The sequence below is a fragment of the Zootoca vivipara genome, chromosome 1, assembly GCF_965207765.1.
Source record: "Zootoca vivipara chromosome 1, rZooViv2.hap1.1, whole genome shotgun sequence".
Lineage (NCBI taxonomy): Eukaryota > Metazoa > Chordata > Lepidosauria > Squamata > Lacertidae > Zootoca > Zootoca vivipara.
The window spans coordinates 42,046,141-42,072,100 of record NC_142582.1 but is presented as its reverse complement, the minus strand read 5'-3'; the positions used below and the strand labels follow the sequence as shown (position 1 = coordinate 42,072,100).

Genomic DNA, 25,960 nt, shown 5'->3' with positions numbered 1-25,960 from the left:
CCACTGTATAGGTATTTGCAGTGGGGAACACGTCATCGTCCTAGAGTAGAAGCATCACCTAGACTGTTGCCCACAGTAGGATTTAGGAATCTTCCCAGTTGTGCCGGACTTACGTATAAGCTAAACAAGCTATAGCTTAGGGCACCAATCTGTTGGGGACTGCAAAAAAAAATTCCCAAACAACTTGAGGGGAATTTGCCTAATGTATCTCATAAGCAGAAGCCCTGCACAAGGGCTGTCACAATATGGGTTTTCCTGCTGCTCCTCTTGAGACCGGCTTGGGGGGGGGGCGCGTTGAGAGAGCACAGGTATAGCCTAGTTAGAGGCTATACCTGCAGGTTTGGGACAGCTGCATATTTCTGCATTGCAGGGAATTGGAGTACTGTACATGATCCTTAAGGTCTCCTACAATTCTATGATTCTACAAAACTCATGAAGAGTACATAGGGGAAGGGGACTGCTCAATCGGGGAAGCTGAAATGCTCATGCAGGTGGCTCGTTTCAAATCTGTACAGCTGTTATTGAAGGTGTGCCCCATACTGGCTGCATTGTTCAATTGCAGTAAGTGCGGTATCATTCTGCTTGGTGCCTACAGGTTTTATAAACTGCATACAACAAGCGACAGTATTTGCAGTGCATTTCCTTCCAATCTTACGTCGTCAAGAACAAGGCTCCTTAGCCTTCGTGGATGGAACTCGCCACTTTTCTGACCAGTGGAGTGTCCCACTGTTTGTTCACGCACGAGGTGGGCAAGAGACTTGGAATTGTGAAGCAATGTCTGCCTCAGCACTGGAAGCACTCGAGCAGTTCTTAATGACTGGCCAAGGGACAAAGAGGGGAAGCGCCATGGGACTCCAGCTAAAAGCAGTCTGGTTGGCTTCAGATATTTCAAGAGTATCCTGCCATCCTTGCTGGAGAGACCAGCCTCTATACTAGTGGTCCTCTATACAACTTGAGCAGGTACCATGCACAGTAATGGACTCCTCCTGATATGAGATCCACGATACTACCAACAAGTGAATTTGATAGTGTTTATTATACAAACCATTAGAAGTAAATTTACACAGCTATTAATTATAGAAAGTGGCATCAAGTCTTGGCACTGCCATACTGTGTAACACAGTTTAAGTTAGTAGGGTAAGGCATGATTCCATTTAAAGGCATGCAGGAAAGGGGTTTATTGCATTCCATATTTTTCCTTCAGCTCTTCCACTTTTTTAATATATGCTTTCATTGCATCTTCTTTGGACATTCCTGAAAGAGAAAAAGGATTACGCATGTGAGCAGAGATAAAACATGAAGTAGTGTTCGATCCATGCTAGATCTATGGTATCAGCCTGCCTCCCTCACCCTAGTTGCCTAAGCAGGGACTCCTCTGTGCCCATTTGTTACGTAACCGTATGGTAGGTTAACCTTTACTTCAGCGGCCCATGAACACGAATCGTCAATTCAGTCTAAAAGATGGCCCAGCTGTATGTCGAAACTGGATTAAGTGGCAGAGATCACGATCCCTTAAAATGGACAAGGTGGGGAAAGGAAAGCAACAAGCAACCTTGACTCCCATGTACACCTTAAGTTATGTGTTTTGGCCGAAGGAATTTCTTAGCTTCTCAGGTACAGAGCTGCGAATCTATGAAAGACGACTCTTTGCAATTCTAAAGGTGCTGAAACAGCCTGCTAGGAGGAATTTCAACACAGATACCCCCCCAACCTCTCTCACTGCACCCATCGACACCAGCACATCTATGCACATGTGGAAACATGAAATGGCCGCAGTATAGCCAGCATTTGCGACACTGAAACTAAGGGCTTAAAGGAAGGCCATAAAGCTGAAGGAATGAACTGCTAGAGTTAAGGCAAGTAATGTTGATCTATGGGTGAGATTAAGTTGAGTCAGCCATCCCAATGATTTGATAGCAATTGAGTTGTATTTGCTGTTACACTTAAGGCTTACCTTTCAAGGAATTCCAGGCGTCCCACTTGGCCTTGCCTTTGAAATCAAGCATCCCAGGACGGTCTGAAACAGTGACATTTTAACATAGTAATGCAACAGCCTTGCTCCCCCCCCCCACAGTACAAGAGATTGCTTTGGGTATACAAACGAAGGCAAGCTGCAGGTGCAACTTCTTAAAAATAAAGATGATCACGATGCTGACCAGTCATTTATCTTAAGTATCCCATTTAGATTTAAGAGGCAACAGCATGGTTGGGGTACAGATTTTGGTATCCCTTTGTTACTTATTTTTGTTTTTTTTGCAGCCTAGAAAAAGAAATTTAGTCCTGCTTGTTAAAAAGCTTTAAGCATGCCAAATATTTACTTCCTGCACGTTTTTGTTCATTTGTATAGTAAGTTGTTTGTTAACTCTGAGTTTCCATTAGGAGAGATCACATTTTGCTGTATGCAGATTCTAGCTGTTTTTCTAAAGTTGATATCCAATCTAGAGGTACTTCCTTGAAAGCCACAGAAGAGTTGCTAATGATAGCAAAGTTGCTGCCTCTTAACTTTTGAAGGGTGGCTTTGATCCAAGGATTGTTCAATCAACATGGCATGTTTGTTCCTGGATGAAGGGTATTTACTAATCATTGTTCAAAATGATTTCGCAACCTAAAAGCCAACTCATTCTCAGAACCAGGATAACCAAGTGCTGGAGAGACAGCAAAATAAGCACCGCATCGCCTGCAATGGAGCCCCCTGAACAAAGATGGGCAACTTTCCTTTGGATCATCTAACTCAGGCATCCCCAAACTGCGGCCCTCCAGATGTTTTGGCCTACTACTCCCATGATTCCTAGCTAACAGAACCAGTGGTCAGGGATGATGGGAATTGTAGTCCAAGACATCTGGAGGGCCGAAGTTTGGGGATGCCTGATCTAACTCAACTAACACATCAACAGAAGTGCCTGCATATTTGTTCTTCCATAGGGTAGGAAGTCTGTGTTGCCAAGTTAGGCAGCCTAGATTTCAAGACAAATATGCCCATACTGGCTACACCTGTGAGAAACTGACTAATTTAAATGGTAGGCAACTTGCTCAATCTCATGCATGTGGCAATACCCTGTAGTTTGACGTTATGGCATGCAATTGTAGGGTGATTCCCTATGTGTTGCAATATTCCATTTGGAAATAAAGATACAAAAAGATAGATTTCTCTCTACTGTATATATACCAATGACACTTAAGAGAACCATTCACTGGGACAGAAAATGCACAGAACATCTCAGGAGCAAGCTCTGGTAGTTACTTGGTGCTCACTTTGGGACCACTGCTGCCATATTGGTTGTTCCACTTCCATCTACAAGGAGGATCCTTTTCAGCAATAAGGAAGACAATATTCTGGCACTCTCTTCTCCTCTGATCAACCCAACTAGCCATTTTATGGTACCCAGAGATACAGGGGCAGATTCCATTGTGGAAATGTTTAAGTGATTCTGTTTTTTTTTTGTAACCGATCACAATCTCCACCGTGCCATGTTATTTTGCATTTATATAGTGAACGTCAAGCATCTGAACAAGTTCACATATATTTCCAGTAATCCTTATACAGCCACCCTGTATGAAAAGAGACAGCAACTTCTCATCTGGCTTCCAGTTAACCATTTGTGCCTTGGCCTGGTGTAGTGGCTACCGTACCAGAGCAGCCTTTCTTTCCTTGGCAATCTATTGAACACCAGCATTTAGTCTAGTAGGTTTGTTCGTACTTGACTGCTCTTTCAGAAGGACTTGCCTGAAGGCCCAGGCTGGTCAAATATTGCCTTTTGACCTACTTTCCATGCCTGTGCTTTAGGAGTGGCTGGAGAGGGGTGGGGCATACATATTGTGCTCAAGTTCTACGACGAGCATTTCAGAATGAATTGCATGCAAACACAGCACTGTCATTTTTACCCCAGGATTGGCAATGGGGCTATTCAAGAAAACCAGCTGCTTGCAAGGTCCTGGGTGACCTTTAGCTCTAGTTGGCACTGTCATCCCCGAGGGAAGCTAAGCTACTGACTGACCCTTGCACTGCTGGCACTGGAAGCGGAGGCAATTAGCTAAGAGTTTCAGATCACCCTCCTGCAGCATGTCCATCAGTACCCACACTGTTGCAAAATAATCAAAACAGGGGCACTCATGTCTTCCGGTTGGTCCCATTATCAAGAACCAGTATGCTATCCTTTATTCACCTACGAAGCCTCTCTCCCCGCCCCATCCTCCAAAACACACACAAGCTACAGAAACAGCAGAATTATGCCTAGATTTTCCATCCAGCTTTACGTACTTAAACTGGATTCCCTTTTTCAGCTAACTTCCCTGCATTTGGAGTTACCCAATAGGCTGAACCACCAAGTAGGTTGGTAGATCAGGATACCAGCTGTAGCAACAAGAATGGCCTCCAAGAGCAACTAGTCATTCTCGTGGTCAGTACAAATGTGTTTACATGATGCTCTTGCACCAATGTTTAAACAAAAGCAAAGTTACAGGAAGCAGACATACAAGGGCTTTAACTTCCCAAGCATCTTTAGGGCTCTTCCGAATAGTTGCTTGTAGCACACCCCAACCTGACTTCAGCTACTTATTGATACTCCTGCAAAGGATACCTAACTATTAAACCTCCCCCTGCCCCGGCCTCAAACAGTGCTATCCAGTGCAGACTCTACAGGTGTGCTTTGTTGCAAGATACCTTCTGTCCTCCACTAGCGAATCCGATAGTTTCACCTTCCTCTTGAAAGATGAAACCCAAGCGTAATACTAGGCTGTTATGCGAACCCTAGTCTAGCTGTGCAATAGTCTGCTATCTCAGCTCCATGCAACTAAAAGTGGACCAACCTATCCTTTTGGAATTCACTTTCTGAACGCTCGTCCAATAGGATACTTGGAAAGCCAACATAGCAACACATCCAAAGCAGCAGACACATTCATATCCTGCTTAACTGTGGTACTGCAATACTGGGCAAGGGTTGTGAAGAGGGGTAAAGAAGATCTGGTTGTAGCTTCTAAAGGCACTCACTCAAACTCACAGCAATTTCCACTGGAACAGAGTTTACATTTGCCATTCTCACAGGCAGCAGTTTCACGAGTTCCATGCCAAGGACCCTCACAGAAAAGGCATTTTGTTGTGAGTTGTGTGCAAATCAGAGCAAGCTTTGTCCCAAGTATCTTTCAGAGCTGCAAGTGTCCTAGCCCAAAGCTCTTGAGAGTCAGTTGGACTAGGACACCAATAAGTTAAGCAATGCCCTGAACTACTGGATTGGGTAAATTGCTTCACTTAGAACATGGAATCTCTGCAAGGATCAGACAACTCATCCTGACTAGGCCTTTGCAATGTAGAACATTTCTGCAGGCACTATTGCAAGTTATATACCACTTGAAGTTTCTACCGTTTCATAAGCATCAGCTAAATCTGGCTAGTCAAAAGTGGAATCCAAGTTCCCACTGCATCCCCATGCTGCTTGGCCCCAAATACAGATTCCTTGAAGTATGCGAGGTATTGCATATTTCAAAAGAGCTGCTATAGCAGAAGTTAACAGTGATGGTCACCTCAAAAGGGAGACTTGATGTGAAATGATGTACCTGAAACTATAGTTATGATTGCTGCAATATTACGTTTTAATCCACTTATTTATATGCTTCTGTATGAAATCTATGCACATCGCAGGACTTGCTCTGGCTCCATGCTATGTATGCAAGCAGTAGCAACTGATGCTTTTAGCTATTTATGGTATGAAGCAGATTTCAAAAAATGTTATAAGCAGCTAAGTAAATTGCTTGCTATCACAAGTTTGTTTCAAGCAAACGAGCAAGTCTGAAATAAAAGGCAAGATGAAAGGCATTTAAGGAGCTCTGTATTGAGGGAGCGGATTTACTATCAAGTGTTACATGCAGTTAATATACCCAGATTTAACTTACGTTGCTAATTTGGACTCACAGCATATAGGATCTTTACCTACTTGGTGTGAGATATGTTACATTTCAGTCTATAGTAGTTTATAGATCTCACTGAAATAACTAAATAGATTAGGATGAAAGAATTGCTCAATGAGCAATCCCAATGAGCAACGATTGGTCAATGACCAATCCCTAAGCACGGATTTGAATGTGGTATGAAGTTAACTCATACCTGTATTTACATCTCCAACTGTGGCCTGCTTGTAATGGCTGTAGATATCCAACATTTCTTGATCTGTTGGTTGGGTCTTCAGCTTCTTGACTTCTTCTGCAGCTTTTTCAAACTCTGCCTATTTCAAGTAAGGATTCAAATTAAGGGATTTACTGCTGTTCAATACACTTAATGTAGATCTAAATCAGAATAAATTTTAGCATGAACCTTTTTAGAGCTTCATGAACTGTGGTACAGTCCTTTACATGTTTACTTTGAAATAAGTCCCACCAGGTTAGTTGGACTTACTCCCAGACAAGCATGCATAAGATTCAAGGTGTGGGAATTTAGTTGGGCAAACAGCATAGAGATTTGAAGCTTGATAATTGTCCTGAGGGTGGAAGGTTGCAAAATGAGTTGCTTTACTAACACTTGGCAGAAAAGCTGTTCCAGCAGGACTTATGAGGGCTGCCTCCGATGTTGCCCAATTTATTTTCAAGTTCCTGCAAGCCACTTTCAGCAAGACATTGCACACAACACCACCAAGTGCTGCTGGATACCCATGGCTGCCAAGTTTTCCCTTTTCTCACGAGGAAGCCTATTCAGCATAATGGAAAATCCCTTAAAAAAAAGGGATAACTTGGCAGCTATGTGGATACCTTGAGCAAGCGGCTCATGCACTTGGCTGCGGAAGCCACAAAGGGGCCATCATCTCCAGCTGCATGTACAGTACAGTACAGTACATGCTTTTTTCCCAGGCCCAACTTTGTAAGTTCTTTTGTTGCACAGTCAGCATACAAAGGAATCCTTTCACACATACTGTACCATAAAAAACCGAGGTTTTATCACCTACCCTTCAACCACTAGATCAGTTAGGCAAAAATGCGTGTTACAGCTGGCGGGGGGGGGGGGGGAGAAAAGGCTGCCTGTACAGTATTAGCAATTCTAAACAAGAAGAACTTAGCTTCAAGCTATTATGCATAAGGACTGCAGATCCACTGTGCAAAATCTTGACAGTCTGGCTTCTGAAAAGTTTCAACCACCATGACTGATACAAAGTAGCAGCTTAAGATAGTTTGGAAGAATTTTTAAGAATTTACCTGGCTAGTAATACACGCTTCACGTTTGTGGTTTTATAATGGTCACTGGTTATTTCAGAAGTAGCGACCTAATTTTAAGAGATGGCCACAACTTTGCAGAGGAATAAGCCCCTGGAGAACTTAGCACTACCTACCAAGGCACAAGCGCGTACTCTGCAATGGTTGAACAAGGGCGCTTCATTTCTCCTCCTCCTGCTCCCTGACCAGGAAAGAAAGAGACACCCCCCCTCATTCCGGGCCGCCTAGATTGCGGGGTGGAGTTTGTGTGGGTGCTTGCAGGAGCAGCATGAAATAGAAACTGATGAGGCAGCGGCCAGAGGGAGAAGCGGAGCCCAAGACGCACTTCCAGCTACAGAGAAAGCAGGAACAAGACCTCAAAAGAGGCGCGTACACCCTTCCGCCGACAACTGCGAAGAAAAGCGAAACCGACACCGAGAAAAGCCTAGCGAAAGAGAAGCAGACTCGACTTGCCGCGCCTGCAAAGGAAGGGGCGTCTTGGAAGAGAGCCCTTTGGCTAGGAAAGGGGGCTTACCTGTGCCATGGTTGCAGAAGCGTGCAGCGACCTCCTCCCGATGCAACAAAAGGGTGAACTGCGCCCGTTGCTGCTTCTTGCCCCCAGAGTCTCTATTTCACGGATCAGCCCAGCTCACGCGGCCAATCAGAAGAGAGGGGGCGGGCGCTCGCGGGCCTTCGTTCCCACCGCGATTCGGCAAGCGGGTGGGACTGACGGGCGAATGGCAACGCCTGACTCCCATGGTGGCCACAGATGTATTAACCAAAATGCAAGACTAGCCCACCTCCTTGGTTCCTTATGTTGTTTGAAGACCGTCTTCGCGAGTGAGGCAATTGGCAAAGGCCCATGGGCGTAGCCAATACTGCGCGTGCATCCTGAGCTTAATTCGAACTTTAAAAAGCAGGCACCCACGATTATTAGTGGACCATCCAGCGTCTGCTGGCTTGTTTTTTTGTTTGCAGAGAAAATGCTACGTTAGGTGGACTTTGCAAGCCGTTTTTGTTTTTTTTTATGTTCCTAAGCAAAACCTTATGCTCAGAATAGCTACGGTTATTATCTGGGGTAAGAACTCTTGATTAGCAATTTCAAATCATGGAAATTGTCCTAATTGAAGATGCAGACTATGCTGAGAAAATGTCATGATTTCTATCAATGCGCGGCTTCCCCCATTCTTGACCCTCACATAGAGTATTCGTACAGACTAGTCGAGAACCGGAAGTATATCAGCGTTAATGACCGCGGCCTCTGGATAATAAACGTGCCTAGACCCACCTCGCCAAAGGAGAAGATTGTTCCCGTTTCCATACATAGACCGTAAATTATGCTATTTTAATATGAAACTGAACGGTTGATTTGGCTTGGAAGTGCGTGTCTCAAGGCAACTTCAGTGCATTAAATATTTGCTGCAACGAAAGGAGCGTTTTGCAGTATTAACAGTGGGCTACACTGCAGGGTTGTCATAAACCACTATTGGCCTCAGCCCTCTCCCCAACCTGCAACAATGGGGAGAATTGACTGTACCGGCAAAGCAATTTTAATACATTTTAAAATTCTGATTACACTTTTCAAGCGAATGTAAACGTGAATAATAATAATAATAATTTTATACCCCGCCCATCTGGCTGGGTTTCCTCAGCCACTCTGGGCGGCTCCCAACAGATTCCGCTGTAAAGTGCAAATCCCAAATAAAGCAGAGAACATGAAACACGTATGTAAGCCTCTCTGAGTTTCAAGAACGTGTATGTATATAGTATTGCAGGTTAAGCTTTCTATAAGGGCCATATCTCTATATTTCCCATATAGTGTTAAGTGGCATAGAGGCTTCAATTTAGAACGGGAATTCAGGCTGCGCGCAAACTTTTCCTATCTCTATGGGCGAAGCTGCCGTCAAATATAGAGCGATGGGCGTACCTAAGGATAAAGGGACCAGTGGGCGACGCAACTCCGTTAGTAGGGCGGGAGAAATGTGCTGGCGACAGCCAATCGTTGGCGAGTTCGTGGAAGGCGTTTGCAGGGGAGGGGAGGCTGTATCTGACGGCTCCCGGGGAAACGCGGCGTCTGGGTACCAGGAAGTGGAAGTCCTCTGCATGAGATTGGGCCACGTGTTTGGAGGGAAGGCGTTTACCTGGAGCGCCGGTGAGGCAAAGTGGGGGGAGGACGAGGCGAGCGGGATTCGTCGTGTGAGTTGGTCAGTGGATTCCCAGTAGCAGCAAGAATGACATTTCCTATCCTGACATAAGAATGGTGTCAAGCGCAGAATTGCTCCATAAAAAAATTCCTTCAGTAGCACCTTAAAGACCAACTAAGTTTATATTTTGGTATGAGCTTTCGTGTGCATAAAGCTCATAAAGCTCATTTCGTGTGCATAAGCTCATACCAAAATAAAAACTTAGTTGGTCTTTAAGGTGCTACTGAAGGAATTTTTTTTTATTTTGCTTCGACTCAGACCAACACGGCTATCTACCTGTAACTAGAATTGCTCCATGTTCTGTTTGACACTTTGGTTGGTTGCAATAGTGGTTTTGCAGAGGATTGACGCAATTACTTATACAGTATATTGGCGCCCGCCATAAGGCGATCTCACCACCCCAGCCTGTGAGCTAAGTGGCGGTGCTTTGTCCCTGCACCGCTACACCATTGAGCAAAAGACAAAAGAAAATAAAGAGTTTGGAGTGAGACTCGGGGAGATGTGGGCTGGTTGGCTCTGCCCCCAGTGCCCTGGTACATTGCATGTAGCGAAAAATAGTATCTGGGAGAGTTCAACGTTTGTATTTGTGCATTATGAGCAAATGGTGCTAAAAACTAGGTGTCTTAGTTAGACACAGCGCTGCTTGACTTTTACTAAACATTATTTATGCCACCGTGTGGTTTGGGTGTAGCTTGCATCATGCTCTGAACGTGCCAGACCAAAAGTGGGTGGGGCAACCGATGTGATTCTTAAACAAACACCCTTTTACTTAAATGATTGAAACGACAAAATAGTATATTCTAGCAAATAAGGTACAGCAACTAAACTAGACATCTGTTTACAATTACAAACCACATTACATTGTTAAACTGCTAAATCACTGATTAAACAATCTAGCCTTTTGAATAGCAGGGGTATTTTTTGTTATTATGCTATGTATTTTTGTGCTTTTATATTGTAAACCTCCCTGTGATCTGATGATGGAGGGCAGTACTGTATAGAAATTTAATAAATATTATTCTTATTCACACAATAGCACCTGCAAGTAACTGTTTCAGATTTGTTTCAATAGGTTATTCATTGTAAACTGCTTAGAGATGTTATTGCAGTCAAGTGATATATAAATTTTGTTCACTTGAAAGTGAGTAGAATCCTCAATTGGTGCTGGAGGGGAATCCTTCCAGTGCAAATGCTAGATTCAAAAGAATGATATTCCACAGGGCAGGGATGGGTTAAATTCCCCTTTGCTGTCTACTACAATCCTGCCAATTGTCAGCCCCTAGGGGCTGCTCATATATATATATTCCAGCATTGTACGTAAAGGATTTTACCCCAAATGCATATTGAGATCTAGTTCTGGAACGGGAATTCTGGTTCCAGAAGTTCTGGTTAGATCTCAATATGCATTTCGGGTAAAATCCTTTACGTACAATGCTGGAATACATCTTAAACATATAAACAAAATAACTTGAAGTTTCTTGCTACTGAAACATTGATTGTACCCAATGTTAGGACCTTATGCTCTTTGTTTTTTTCAAAAGCAAGCTCCTTCAAAATAAACAATATGTTGCATTACATTTTTGCCTTCCAGGTACTTGTTGGATAACACGCATGTCATCGGAAGACGTTACTGTCACTGTTCGTCTAGTTCGCTCCTTTGAGCACCGTAATTTTAAACCTGTTGTATACCATGATGTTACTCTGGATCAGACTGTCGGCCAGTTTATTGAATTTGTGAAGAATGGTAAGAAACTCTTATGGCTGGCTAGTGCTTCTTGGTGTGCCAAGGAACATGTGGCAGGGGGGAAAAGGGGGGGAAACTGCCCATATCAGTCAACTTTAGGATTTAAAAATAAGGGATCACTTGCTGAGTGCTGCCGGAAATCGCCTCAAAGCGATTTCCGGTGCCGGCTCTGCCCATGTCTGGGGCATTGGAAATTGGTTCTGTGCATGTCCAGACATGCGCAGAAGCGATTTCCGGTGCCAGGCTGCCCGTGTCCGCATGTCTGGGCACCGGAAATTGGTTCTGCGCATGCGCAGAAGCGATTTCCGGTGCCAGGCTGCCCAGACATGGGCAGAGCGGCACTGAAAATCAGTTCTGCGCATGCCCGGGCAGCGGCTGGCTGCTCGCTCGCGGTTGGGCGTCGAGTGGAGCCTCCCTGGCCGGCAGGAGGGAGAGGAGCTGCTTCCTTTAAAATCTGGGAGATTTACAGGATATTTTACAATCCGGGCTGCCAGCGGGAAATGGGATTGAAATAAGGGGGTTTCCCACAAAAAACAGGAGGGTTGACAGCTATGAAACTGCCCCATGCTGATAGGCCCTAGGGAAGAGCTGTAGCCTTGTGCTTTGCATGCAAAAGGTATCAAGTTCAATCCCTGGCATCTCTAGGTAGTGCTGGGGAAAATTCCTGCCTGAACCCCTGGAAAGCTGTAGCCAATCAGTGTTCATGATACTAGGATAGATGGACCCAATGGTCTGATTTGGTATATAAGGCAACTTCCTACGTTTTTGCTATGTCATTGCCTGGATGAACAAAGCTCTAGTCATCCATAGGTTCCATTCTATTGCTCATCCTTCAGAGGACCCTTAGAGACACGTCACATATAAGGCTTCCTGCAGTTATGGCTGTAACAATGTAGATGGAATCCGTGGGATTATGATGATTATTCACAAATACTGGGATGTATTGTGCATGATTTTAACTTGTAATTTCAAACATCCTTTGGTACACTTAATGTGCCACTATAAGCCTTTTCCATGTTTTCTTGGAACTTGGGTTCCATTGGTTTGTATGACTTGGACTGCAGGCCTGTGCACACCTACTTGGGAGTAAGCTCCATTGGACACAGAGGAACATATTTTTGAGTAGACATGCATAGGATTGTGCTTTTGATTCTAATAAAAGATAACTATGGGCAGGATTCACTTAAAGCAGAAGCCCAGTGCAATAACTTTTGCCTGTGAAATGGGGCTTCCCCCATCTTCTCCCCATGCCCCCCCCCCAATTTGGCTCTGGGGGCGTGGGAGAACTCTCAAGAGTGTGCAGGGGAAGGAGGGGGGATTGCGCCACCTGGGAAGCTGAATTGCTTGTACACATGGGCGTACCCAGGATCAAAGCTAGGGGGGGCACACCAGCCACGCCCCCAGCCATGCCCCCCAGCCACCCGATTGGCTAGCTGGCAATGACGTGGCCAGGATCCCCCCAGGAGGCATGGTCAACATCCACACACCCCAGAGAAAAGGGGGCCGTTTACAAGGCAGCACACGGAGCCACCCGCGCTTGCACTCCTGCCTCGCCTGCTCCTTTAATGGCAGCAGTGACTAAACGAGGCAGCAGCTGCCTCCGTTGAAGGAAACCTGGACCTGGGCTAACTTCAGCCCACACTCTTTCAAGTGCCGCAGAGCATTGTGGGGCAGCACTTTCTGTGCTGTGCTCGCTGTGACTTGAAGGAGTGTGGGCTGAAGTTAGCCCAGGTCCAGGTCCAGTTTTTTTTTCCAACAGAGGCAGCTTTGCTGCCGCTGCTGCCGTTTTGCTTCAGCCAAGCAGTCTGAGGCGGAGCACAGCAGGCAGCGTCCCTGCCTGTCCTCTCCAGCTGCCCTGCTTCTAGGGGGGGGGCAGCTGCCCCCTGCCCCATGCTGGGTACGCCCATGCTTGTACAAATGGAACAATTGGAAGAGTGCAGTGTTGAATTTTACCCATTGTGTGCATCTTGTTAAATCCAAGTGAAAATGGTTAATGTTCCTTTTCAACATTTTCCCCCTAGATGTGGTATTAAGGACAGGACTTCCACCTCCTTTTAAAAAATATAGATACGGTATGTATCTTTCCTTTCACTTCCATTAAATTGGATTACTGTATCTGCATCGGGGTTATCCTGTGGTGCCCTCTGGATGTTGTTGGACTACAACTCCCATGAGCCTCAGCTAGCTTGGTCAATGGTGAGGGATGATGGAAGATGGAAGATGTAGTTCAACAACATCTGGAGGGAATCTAATTAGATACCCATTGTGGTTTTTTGTGAGGGGAGGCTGGATGTGGAGGTTGGGCTGGAAAATAATTGGGAGTTTTGGTTCCATGACAGGTTAAGCTTTACCTCATGGAATTATTAAATAGTTGTACATCTTGGAATTCATTTCAGTATTAGCCTGCAGATTATTCATGCTGGTGTTAATTGGCAGCATTGTCTTTTGGGTATTAATTTTTTTTTATCATCTTAAGTTCCTTTTAAACTCGGCTCACATGTTGAAGTGCTACTCATGACCTACAATCCTTTGAAACTGCAGTTTCCTCCGTGCTTCTGCATTTCAATATCCAGCAACTAATTGTGAGGTCAGAAGGGGCAGCCAAGCACGATCAAGAAGCATGGAATGAGAGGCTTACGTGTGGAAAGAATTTACATAGTAAATAAGAAGAGAGTGGGAATGAGGCTGGAGGTAAACAGGAAAGAGCTTAAGGATGAGTTTGTGAAACCGATATAAAATTAAAGCAAAGTAGTATTTTATTAATCATTGAAAACAAACAGGATTTGAGCTTCAGAATCAAATATATTTGATTTGGCAATATAGTATATATAATATATCTGGCTTCGAATCTGACATTTTGAAAACTTTCAACTTTCAGGGAGCAACAATTAAATAGCAGGTTTCTCCTGCTTGTTGTCAAGAAGATCTAGGCTTGACTCAGGAGTTACAGGGGACATTTGTAGTGGTTCCTAGTTACATAGTAGAGTCCCAGTGCTTTGCAGTTAAGTCCTGTCTTGGGATGGGGGGAGAAACTGGATTCAGTTTGCCTTTAATGCTGAAAATATAGTGGTACCTCGGTTTGCGACCGCCTCGGGGAGCGACAGCTTTGGTTTCCAACCACTGCGGACCCAGAAGTGTTTACATCTGGGTTCCACGGCGCTCGGATGTGCAGAGGCGATCTGTGCAGTGTGTGTGTGTGCGCAGAAGCGCTCTATTGGCGCTTCACGCATGTGCAGAAGCGTGCCTCGGGGAGCGACAAACTCGGGGAGTGACTGGCTCCCTGGAACCAATTGTGGTCGCAAACCACTGTATCAACTTTGTATTTTCTGAAACAAAGTTCTCTAACCAATGTTTACAAACATGCACATAGCTGGGGAAATATGTATAAAAATGAATATATTAGTGAAAACAGCATGCAAAACATACAGTAACATATTGGGGGGGGGGAAATCCTTGCAAAATGTGTACATTAGTCAAAATCTCAGGCAAAATGTATGCGTTCGGTGAATATAGCACTAAAATGCTGGAAAATTTTCATGAGGGTTTTTTAAATGAAAAATTGCAAACTGCTGCAGCATCTTGGAGAACTGCATTTAAGATTCTAGTTACAGGTAGGTAGCCGTGTTGGTCTGCCGTAGTCAAAACAAAATAAAAAAAATTCCTTTCAGTAGCACCTTAGAGACCAACTAAGTTTGTCATAGGTATGAGCTTTCGTGTGCATGCACACAAACCATTTACCACTCTCAACTGGAGTTACTGGAAAAAACAAAAAAACAAAAAACTCTCTAAACTGGTATCTGAAGAAGTGTGCATGCACACGAAAGCTCATACCAAAGACAAACTTAGTTGGTCTCTAAGGTGCTACTGGAAGGAATTTTTTTTATTTTGTTTTGACTATGGCAGACCAACACGGCTACCTACCTGTAACTAGAACCATGGAAGGCCGTAAATTACTTCCTTTGCAAGGATAAAGAAAAAGTCAGTTGTAATGTGGCCTTTCTTTGTTTGGTATAAAAGGTCCTCAGTGAGTGTCCTTGGCAACCACCACCAGCTTTTGTATTTCATGCACAATTCAGCATGTTCGTTGCAAGTAGAGGTTTATCAAGTAGGAATGTATTCTGAGGTTGCCTCCAATCCGGATTGGGAAACTGTAATTATATCAGGAAGAAAGATGATCTCATATCACACAACTTTTTATTTCACTGGAATTCTGATTAACAGTTTAAAAAGGGACCTGCTTTCTGTGTGTGCATGAGTTTTACTTTTAAACCATAAAACTCTGAATCAAAACTGCTGTGAGGGACAGGGGATATCGCGAAGTCCCTCCCCTCCTGAGTTCAAGCCCGTCCCCGAGCAAAGGGGAAAGCAGGGAGAGTTCCGATTCCAGTGGGGAAGCAGGAAGTCGTGTCCGAGGCTCAGGCAAGGTAGAGGAGCCAGGGTCCCAGGTGGGACAGGAAGGGGCAAGTAAGGGGGGAAGACCCATCCCCCCAACTCCAGAATTACGCAGGAAGAGGAGGGGCAAGAGGATGGGTCTGCCAAAGCTTTTGTGTTGGAGAAAGACGCGCCAAAAGCCATTAGGAGGTTCTGAAACCGACTGACAACATCGCTCCGTGTAAATAGCAATGACTTGAGCACTGTAAATACGCAGCACCAATAAAAGAATAAAATGCAGAGCTGCGTAGCGTCGTTACTCTGAAGTAGTCCACTCCGGCCACTGTGACAGCAACCTCCTAATCATTTTTGGGCTACTTTGGAGTTGCCGGGATGAGCGTGTCAGAGGCGGAGAAGTGGCGGCAGATCGCTGAGCAAGCCCAGCTAGAACTGCAACAGCTGTCGCTGCAGGCGCAGGGAGAATTGAAGGCAGCTAAAGAGGAGACTAAGAAGGTCCAGGACGACCGGGTACAACTTGCGGAACAGGTGAGAGAGCTTCAGGAAAAAGAGCAGCATTTAAGGGCGGTGGCGGTAGACCTCCAAAACAAGCTGGATGCAGAGAAAAACAAGGCGGGAGGGGCACCCCAAGTCCAAGTGCTGCCAGGAAGGAGAGCCGGGACCCTAGTAAGCAAGTTCAATGGAGACCCGAAGGAGTTTCAGGGCTTTGAGACTGAGATTGTGTATGCTCTTGAGCTGCACCACGATGAGTTCCCTGATGATGAGCACAGAGTAGCGTTTATTGTGGAGCACCTTACAGGGGCGGCCAGGGAGTGGCTAAGACCGTTAATTGCAACAAGGAATCCTTGCATGAAGAATGTCAAACTATTTCTAGAAGGTTTGAAAACGATGTATTCGTCCGATAGTCATATGGACCAGACTAAGGAGGAACTTCATAATTTACGCCAAGGAAATATGACAGTTCGCGCGTATTGGGCGAAATTCACCATGCTGGTGCACAGATTGGGGTGGGATCTGGAGTCGGCCCCAATGCAAGCGGCGTTCTACTTGGGGTTGCATGAGGAGGTGAAGGATGAGCTCTCGAGAGGTCCAAAGCCCAGTAATATGGATCAACTGAGCAAAGCGGCTCTGGCGGTGGGGGTGAGGCAGGAATCCAGGTGGAGCGACAAGCAAGCAACGCGCGCAAAGCGGGCTTGGTTCCCACGGTCGCAGGAGAAGCCACTCCCTCAACAACCCGTTCAAGCCACGCCTGGGGCCAGTCAGGACCAGGAACCCATGCAGATTGATAGCGCGCGCGCGGGGGCTTTTCAAACCCCAGCGGCGCCAAGACGCAAGGAGGGAAGGGGTGGGAATTGCTTTCTCTGCAACTCCCCCCAGCATCTCGTCAGAGACTGCCCACATCGCAGGGAGTGGCAAGGAAAGGCGGGAACGGTTGTGCCCTCCCCCACTGACGCAGCACCACAGCAGGGAAACGGGAAAGCCTGGCTGCAGGAGACAAGGGGCGGCAGCCAGGCACAGTCAGCAGACAACAGCCCCAGCCCACCCACCCGCACAGAGAGGAGCAGAGCCAGCCCACCCCTCCCAGAGCAGGAGTGGTTCTAGAAGTGACGCTCACGCTCCCTAATGGCTATCCCCTGACAGTCCTCGCCTTAATTGACAGTGGGGCGTCAGCGAACTTCTTCTCGAGGAACTTTGCAGAAGAGCACCAGATCCAGCTTCTGCAGCTGGATTTTCCTCTGCACGTGGCAACCATTGACGGCAGAGAGCTGCTGGGAGGGGCCATCACTCATCAAACCCCCCCATGAGAATGACGGTTGGACGGCACTCAGAGACACTGGCATTCAACGTCACCACCATCTCAGACCCCCCAATCGTTTTGGGCATGAGCTGGCTGGCGCGCCACGACCCCTCCATAAGTTGGCATCAGAGATGCATCACTTTTGGATCGGACTTTTGCCTGGAACATTGCATGCAGCACCAACCAGGGGAGGGGCCTCCGATAGCCACGGTGGCCACCATGCACGTCAAAGGGGGTGAGGCGATACCCAAACCATACTGGGACCTGCAGGAGGTCTTCAGCGAAGCGGAGTCCGACCACCTGCCCCCACACAGGCCTTTTGACTGCCAGATCAACCTGGTGCCTGGGGCAACTATACCCCCAGCCAAGCTGTACGCCATGTCAGACCAGGAACTGGAGGATCTGCGCGCTTTCATCGACAAGAACCTCAAGCGGGGGTTCATCAGAGAAAGCAAGGCAGCAGGGGGCAGCCCGGTCTTCTGGGTGGACAAGAAAGACACGCAACAGCGCCGTCTTGTGGTGGATTTTAGACGGCTGAATTCGGTGACAGAGCCAGTGGCTTTCCCCATGCCCAGAGTGGATGATCTCCTGACAGCGGCACGCAGGGGCAAGATTTTCACCAAGCTAGACCTGAGGGGGGCGTACAACTTGATCAGGATCCGGGAAGGCGATGAGTGGAAAACCACGATGTTCACGCCTCTGGGCTCTTTTGAATATCTGGTGATGCCCTTCGGGTTGCAAGGGGGCTCAGCATGCTTCCAGGCCTTCATGCACCACGTCCTGGGGTCCCTACTCTTCAGGAAATGCTTGGTCTTTCTGGATGACATCCTTATTTACTCCAACGACCCAGTGCAGCACGTGAAGGACGTCAGGGAGGTGTTACAGCGCCTGAAGGAGAACCACCTGTATGTGAAGCTGGAGAAGTGCAAGTTTCACACCAAGGAGGTGGACTTCCTGGGCTACAAGCTGTCTGACAAGGGGCTAGCGATGGACAAGGACAAGGTGCAGACCATCCTGGACTGGCACAGCCCCAGGACGCGCAAAGATGCCCAACGCCTACTAGGCTTTGCCAACTTCTACAGGAAGTTCATCAAGAACTTCTCTCGAGTTACGGCTCCCATCACTGACTGCCTGAGAGGCAAGCAGAAGTTCAGGTGGACACCAGAGGCGCAAGCAGCGTTCGAAAGCCTCAAGAGGGTGTTCGCCTCAGACCAGAACCTGTTCCACGTGGTTCAGGACGCGCCCCTACGCATTGAGACAGATGCTTCTGATAAGGCTGTGGGCGCCATTTTGTTGCAACTGGACGCCAACAGAGAGTGGAGACCCTGTGCCTTCTTCTCCAGGAAGTTGACCCAGCCCGAGCGAAACTACACAGTTTTTGATCGGGAACTTCTTGCGATCCACGCGGCGTTCCAGCACTGGAGACACTTCCTGGTGGGCGCCAAGCACCCCATCCAGGTGTGCACAGACCACAAGAACCTGGAGTTCTGGAGAACTGCCAGGGTGCTCAACCAGAGGCAGATACGGTGGGCAGAGTTCTTCTCGAACTTCAACTTCTCCATACACTACATCCCAGGAGAGCAGAATGTCAGGGCGGATGCCCTCTCCCGCAAGCCAGAGTACATGGAGGAGGAGGCGCCACCAGCCCCAAGGCACATTTTCCCCCCGTCGGCATGGTCCTGCGGAGCAACAGTGGTGAGCGAGGCAGAACTCACAGCACTGACGGCAGCGGATGAATTTGCCGACCGCATCTTCAGAGAACTGAGAGGGGGGAGGGAGCAGGCAAAAGACTTTGCAGAACGCAGAGGGCTGCTTTTCTACAAGGGTGCGCTGTACCTACCCACCACCCAGCTTCGACGTACGGTCCTCAAGCAGATGCACGACAACCCAACAGCGGGGCATTTTGGAAGGGACAAGACCACTCACCTAGTCATGAGACACTTCTGGTGGCCAGGGGTGAGGGAAGATATTCGAGACTATGTAAGGGGCTGTACCACCTGCCAGCGGGCGAAGGTGGTCAGAGCAGCGCCACCAGGGTTGCTGGAGCCCTTAGCCACACCACACAGGCCGTGGGAAGTGGTGTCCATGGACTTCATCACAGATCTGCCTTCGTCCAGGGGTAAGACTGCATTGTTGGTGGTGGTGGACCTCATGTCCAAAATGTGTCACTTTATACCGTGTGCCAGGGCAGTCTCGGCAGAAGAGACAGCCAAACTGTTTGTGGATCACGTTTTCAGACTGCATGGATTACCTTTAAGGGTTATTTCGGATCGTGGCCGCCAATTTGTTTCCAGGTTCTGGCGGCGGCTCATGAACCTCCTGCAGGTGGAGGTCAGCTTGTCGACGGCTAGACACCCGCAGACCAACGGACAAGCGGAGAGGGTCAACGCCATTCTGCAGCAGTACCTGAGATGTTACGTCAGCCAGCGGCAAACGGACTGGGTGGATCGCCTGCCACTAGCAGAATTTGCCTACAACAATGCAGTGCACGTCTCCACAGGGGTGTCGCCCTTTAAGGCCAATTACGGGCGCGACCTCAGATCTTTCCCAGAGAGGGAGGGGGAGGAGGAGGAGGAGGGCCCACAGGCTGAGGATTGGGCAGAGGAACTGGAGACGGTGCACCAGCAGCTCAGAGAACACTTGGAGAGGGCCAAGGAAGCGTACAAAAAGGGGGCAGATCGCCACAGGCGACAAGGGGAGGTCATCAGGGTGGGGGACAAGGTGTGGTTGTCCTCGGAGGGCCTTCCCACCAGAGGGAGGTGCAAAAAGCTGGCACCCAAATGGCTGGGCCCCTTCACGGTCACGCAACAGGTCAACCCGGTGGCATACAGGCTGGCACTGCCAGAGGACATGAGGGTGCATCCAGTGTTTCATAGATCGCTGCTGTCGCCGTACAGGGAAAGCAGCAGGCTCCGAGACAGCGAACAAACCCCCGAGGGAGGGGGGGAGAGAGAAAGCAGGGAGCAACTCAATGAGGCCACGGCCATCCTGGATTCAAGGTGGGGGGTGGGGGGCCTGGAGTACCTCATGGCATGGGAGGATGCTCCACCGTCCCAGAATGAATGGGTCCCCGCCACTCAGATACAGGAGGAATTCTTGGTGGAAGAATTTCACGCCCTCTTTCCCCACAGACCCAAGCCCTGGCACATGGAGAGGGAGGGGGAGGAGGAGGAGGCACGGGAGAACAGCTCACCATGGCGCTGGGAAGCGGAGTTTGAGGAACCAGAGGATGAGGTATGGGTGTCGCCAAGATCCACCCAGTCAGAGGAAGGAGCAGATTGGCAAAACATTTTTACCCCCACCAGCTCTGACGCCACGGACTTTTTGGGATTCCCGTCCTCCCAGGCGGAAGGGGGGGGCTCGCAGGACTGGGGGGAGGTGTTCACACCAACGGGCTCGGAGAGCACCGAGTTTTTAGGCTTCCAGTCGTCACCGACGCATGGGGGGGGCCTGGGGAGGGGTGAAGGAGAGCTTGGGAGGGGGGTGGATGTGAGGGACAGGGGATATCGCGAAGTCCCTCCCCTCCTGAGTTCAAGCCCGTCCCCGAGCAAAGGGGAAAGCAGGGAGAGTTCCGATTCCAGTGGGGAAGCAGGAAGTCGTGTCCGAGGCTCAGGCAAGGTAGAGGAGCCAGGGTCCCAGGTGGGACAGGAAGGGGCAAGTAAGGGGGGAAGACCCATCCCCCCAACTCCAGAATTACGCAGGAAGAGGAGGGGCAAGAGGATGGGTCTGCCAAAGCTTTTGTGTTGGAGAAAGACGCGCCAAAAGCCATTAGGAGGTTCTGAAACCGACTGACAACATCGCTCCGTGTAAATAGCAATGACTTGAGCACTGTAAATACGCAGCACCAATAAAAGAATAAAATGCAGAGCTGCGTAGCGTCGTTACTCTGAAGTAGTCCACTCCGGCCACTGTGACAACTGCGATTGGAAATTCAGATTCATTTTGTGGCTTGAATTCTGCAACCTATACCGTCAACTGGGTTTTTAATTTATTTGTATTTTTGAGTAGTCTTAAGGATTCTGCTCGGCGTTTGTGTTCAGGGCTTAATGGATGTGAGATTAGATTGCATGTTTCTAAGTATATAAACCTTTTACGGCTGATTCCGTTAGTATTTTTGAGCTTGTAAAGAACAAGTCTCTGAACCTGGTATCTGTTGAACTCGGGGGGATTTTGTAGGATTGCGATGATGTTGTACTGCCTGTACAATTCTAGTTGAGAGAAGCAAAATAAGAAGAAAAATACTGCAAGGTAATAAATGTGCGGGAAGAATGTATGGTATGATGCAAAAGACCTTAGATGTTGCATTATAGCTAAATGCCCAGTAGAAGAAACACCTATTTCAAAGCAAGCAATCTCTTTCAGATACAATGAAGATTCTTCACCAGGCACATGGCTCTAAGGTACATCTTACTCCCCTCCTAAATCTTTCTAAATTTAATTTGTTCAAGCTGGAAGGTGCCTGCCTTCTAGTAGGGTATAATGTTATTTGACTACTCCATATTTATTTTCACCCCTTCCGCCCTCTACATTTCTAGACCAATGAACTCGTCGTGAGTTTAGAAGACGACGACAAACTCATTTTGGCAGAGGACAGCACCCTGAAAGCCGCTGGCATAGGTTGGTAGTGGGCTGTGATTGACTGAGGCTTGTTGTGCTTGTCATTATCCTGTTTGGATAGCCTGCTGAAAAGCAAATGCTAAAACTGAGGCTCCGTACGCAACCTGACTATTATTGAGGACCAGTGTGTGTATGTACTTAATGTACATTCAAATCATTGGGTTCGAGGGCCCCATGTACCTTTCTTCAGAATGCTAATGGGGGTATTCCCTCTGTCGTCCCCCCCACCGTGAAATAAAAAGGTTATGCTTGGAATTCTGTTGAGGGTAATTTTAAATGACTGACAGCTTGGTTCTTCGTACTGTACCTGCCCCATCTTTTCAGCAACGTTGAAACTGAATTGTTCGGCTGGAAATTGAAGCAGTGTAACTAGAGAGTCACCAAGATCACCGCTGGGTGGGTGTAAACTTTTGCTCCACACAAGCCAGCTGAACTTCTGAGACATTTGTTGAGCAGGTAGCGATCACATCTCATTCGATTCACGTTACGAAAACGAAAAGTAAGCTTTTGGGTTGATACTCTGGCTGGCCTGTGAGGTAGTCAAACTACTCAGGCTTACTGATAGCTCAAGAGGAGAGCTAGGTTCTGGTCTTTTGTTTACTGGACCAGCAAGCTTCCTAGTTAACTGCTGAGATTTTAAATATATGCATTTCAAAATAATTTTTTTATTGGCTTTTAAACAAGTACAAATACAATATCCACTAAACACTTATCCCTTGTCTCTATACACTCACTTACATATTCAGCAATCAAATGTATTACTTGACGAAGAGATTTTAAATATTAAATCAGTAAGGTGCCTTAGGGCATTTCTGCATTCGATTAATTTTGGGGATTGGTAAGATCCCAACCTGGTATTTCCAGATGTTTGGGACTATAACTCTCCATCATCCTTAGCTCTTGCTGGTGGGGGCTCATGGGAGTTGTAGTGCAAAACACCAGGAGGGCACCTGACTGGAAAGCTGATGTAAGTGTTGTTAAAAGCTCTGCACCTATAGGGGAGCTTCATTATGAGACAATGATACGCTGCTGCCTGCACGGCTGGCCTCTTTCTCCTGGCAGCAGGATGTGCTAGCAGAAATACGGTTTTGCTACTGTAAGGGGAAATTTCCCTTGCTTCTTGGAAATGTTTTAAAGCAGCTGTTTAGTGGAACACCGGTGGGATCTGCAGCAAAATGTTACAGCACGGAGGTGGCTGTTCCATCCCATCTCCCCCGTTTTTCCTGCCTCCCTCCGACAGTCGGCATTCCATGGTCTCTGAGCGTACCCAGCCCTCATTGGATTGTTTTGGGCTCTTGATCCCCCTTAGGGCTTCTCTCTCCCTTCCTAAAGCTTTTTCAAACTTTTCAGTCCCCCTCCTCCCACCCCCTTCTTGCCCTCTGTTTTGGCTCTGTTTTGGCTACGTAAGCAATGGCACTCGCAGTGTAAACATCAGGAATGGAGGGAATGACTGTGGTTATAAACAGAGTAACAGGGATGTGGGCTTTCCAGAACTGTTTGAATTGGCTAATTTGCATATTTGGCTAATTTGTAAAGGGTAATTATCATTGGAAAATGTTACGGCGCCCTAGAGAGTGACCTGACTTCACATGCTGGTGCTACTTGGATTTTGTAAGCAAATCCCAACCACTTTGAAGCTGCCAATTCCCGTATTTGCAATTGGCACCCATTCATTGTTGCTAATGAACTTCTGGAAATGGAAAACTTTCCATGGGGTGGGGGGTGGGGGGAAAATCCAGAATTTTTTCCATCTGCACTGAACCAGAAACATGGGCAGCTGCTATGTAGGTATACTCTCAACGAAAGCCCTGGAACAGATGAGTTGAATTTATATTCTGCCCTATCCCCGGACGTCTCAGGGTGGCTCACAGAAGATTCAGTCCCCAGCAGGTGAAGAAGCTCTGCTAGAAACCTTGCGAGAGCTGCTGCCGGAAATACTGAGCTAAATGGACCAGTGGTCTGCCTTGACTTAAGGCAGCTTCCTACCATCTCCCTTCTGTTTTGCAAGTATATTGAATGACAGAGGTTCCCAAATTGTGGTCCGCGAGCTTCGTTCAGGTGGTTTGCAACGGGCCTGTGAGGAACATTTAGAATCTGAGTGCTGTAGAATTTTATGGCATTCAATAAAATGCCATATAAGAAATAAAAGAAGCAATAGAAATACAATTAAGAACCGTAGCACAGCACATTACAGTTGTGAAAACAGGCAGGAAAACTATGATTAAGTGACCCACCAAGGCCCTCAACAATTTTTAAGAGGTCCATATGGGGCGGGGCCAAAAAAGTTTGGGAACTCCTCACTTTCCCTTGCCCCCAGTTTCTGCAGGCATCCTAGCCAATATTCAGAGTTGCCGTCCCTCGCTCCTGTTTTGCATTACACAGGCAGACTTCATTAACTTCTGGTTTAATTTATTAAAAATAAAATAAAACCGGTGGAACTTAGTCGTGGCTCACTACTTCAAAAGAACCCGGCGTCTCTTAATTGTGATGGCTTTCCGTCAGCTCCATCCCCTGCTCTGAATTAGTAATGTTGCTGACTTACTGTTTTAGAAGAGGAAGTCCTTGACCCGCTGGTGGGGAGAATTGTGGCTGCTCTGAACCTTTGCGGGTCCTTCAGCTCTGCCATATCCCCTGTGGATAATTAGAGGCATTTGAAGGTATTGCTGGAGAAGCCAATTTGTGTCTTTCACTTTGCATATTGTTGAAGCCTCATGAATTAATCATCGGCAGGGCCAAAAAATTAGCTCCCTCAGACGCACGTTTTTTTACGGGTCATGAGGGAGAATGTAAAGTGATCTGTAAAATATTCTACTGATCCTCTAAGTATTAAATTATTATGGCTACAGGTTAATTTCAGGGGGATATCCCCCCCCCCCCCGCGGAACAGACTGTGGAACTTCGTTATTTTCCCATGTATTCTGAAGAGAAGCGCTGGATTTATTTATGGAATGCTCTGCAAATGGTTTCATAGCCCTTGTTTTAAAATGGTGCCTTTTAACAAGGGTGCTGTTCTTGCCCCCGGCTGGAGTATGCTTTTGGGGGTGGGTGGGTGAGGTGTATTAAGCGCATTCCTGCTATTTGGATCTGATGTAAAAACAAACAAGCGAATAACTAGCAATAGCCTTGAACCATAGAGTATTCAGCACCATCTGTGATTCTAATTAATGTTAATCTAACGTTCTGTGGCTTGAAAATTAATGTTTTCACCAAACGCACTCAATATTTTTCCTTTCAGCAAATGAAACGGAGCTCGCATTTTTCTGCATGGATGATTACAGGAAATATAAAGCCAATCCCGTTGCTACCTGGTGAAGACTTGGGAGAAGATTCCCCCGCTGCTTGTTTTGTGAGGCTTTGTAAATGCTTAAAGCTTAAAAAGCTGTATATTATAAGTCTTATGAATTTTGTTTGCAGGAACAACAAACACTGCTTTTCATACAGTTACTATCTTCAGTTCTTTTCAAACCCTACTCACAAATCGGAAAGTGGCAACATTCCAATCCACCATACATTTTTAAAATGTGAAATGTTGGCTCTGGACAAGATGTGAAATGTAATTAACTAACACCAGTATTTTATTAGGGCTCTGCCTCTGCCTTGGATGAGAATCCAAGGCAGCTTGAGTCCGAGGTGAAGCTGGCTGACTTCAAGACTTAGGAAATATATTGGGCTATTTTTTTTTAGTCAAGGGGAAGACATCTTGGGCTTTAGAAAACATGGCAAGATGACCTCTGCCTTGGATCTGAGGCAAAATATGATGCTAATCTGACCTACGAAGCCGTAGCCAAGCCTATGAGGTGGGATTTTTCTGTACACAACCCAAATATATATTTAAGCTAGTTTTCCATTCTTTCCCCTTTGTAAAAAAATTCATTGCTGTGTCTCTTGGATAAAATGTAAGTGGGTACTTGCTGCTTAATGGTTATGTTATTGCTACAAATCTGGAAAATATACTTGTTCACCGGGGGGTGGGGGGTGGGAGAAGTGTTGTGTACAAACTTGGAAACTTTTGAAATAAAGGATTATTTATCACAA

The 25,960-nt window shown here is 46.9% G+C and overlaps 2 protein-coding genes across 6 annotated transcripts; one reads left to right on the top strand and one right to left on the bottom strand.

The window, feature by feature from the left end:
* Window positions 1–1,017: 1,017 nt before the first annotated feature.
* Window positions 1,018–7,754, bottom strand: DBI (diazepam binding inhibitor, acyl-CoA binding protein). The gene is made up of 4 exons (XM_035129845.3): window positions 7,709–7,754; window positions 6,098–6,215; window positions 1,955–2,017; window positions 1,018–1,254 (listed from the first exon to the last, which is right to left on the bottom strand). Exons 1-4 carry the CDS (start codon window positions 7,715–7,717, stop codon window positions 1,178–1,180), a joined length of 267 nt encoding a protein of 88 aa, XP_034985736.1. The 5' UTR covers window positions 7,718–7,754; the 3' UTR covers window positions 1,018–1,177.
* A 1,419-nt stretch (window positions 7,755–9,173) lies between these two features.
* C1H2orf76 (chromosome 1 C2orf76 homolog) lies at window positions 9,174–25,960 on the top strand. 5 transcript variants are annotated; one of them, XM_035129856.3, is made up of 6 exons: window positions 9,174–9,325; window positions 10,969–11,121; window positions 13,143–13,193; window positions 21,671–21,708; window positions 21,844–21,925; window positions 25,161–25,960. In XM_035129856.3, the coding sequence occupies exons 1-6, from the start codon at window positions 9,277–9,279 to the stop codon at window positions 25,235–25,237; spliced, it is 450 nt and encodes a 149-aa protein (XP_034985747.1). In that variant the 5' UTR covers window positions 9,174–9,276; the 3' UTR covers window positions 25,238–25,960. The 5 variants fall into 5 exon arrangements, with proteins under 5 accessions (XP_034985747.1, XP_088518174.1, XP_088518180.1 ...); XM_088662054.1 differs by having other exon boundaries at window positions 9,181–9,369; XM_035129874.3 differs by having other exon boundaries at window positions 9,223–9,377.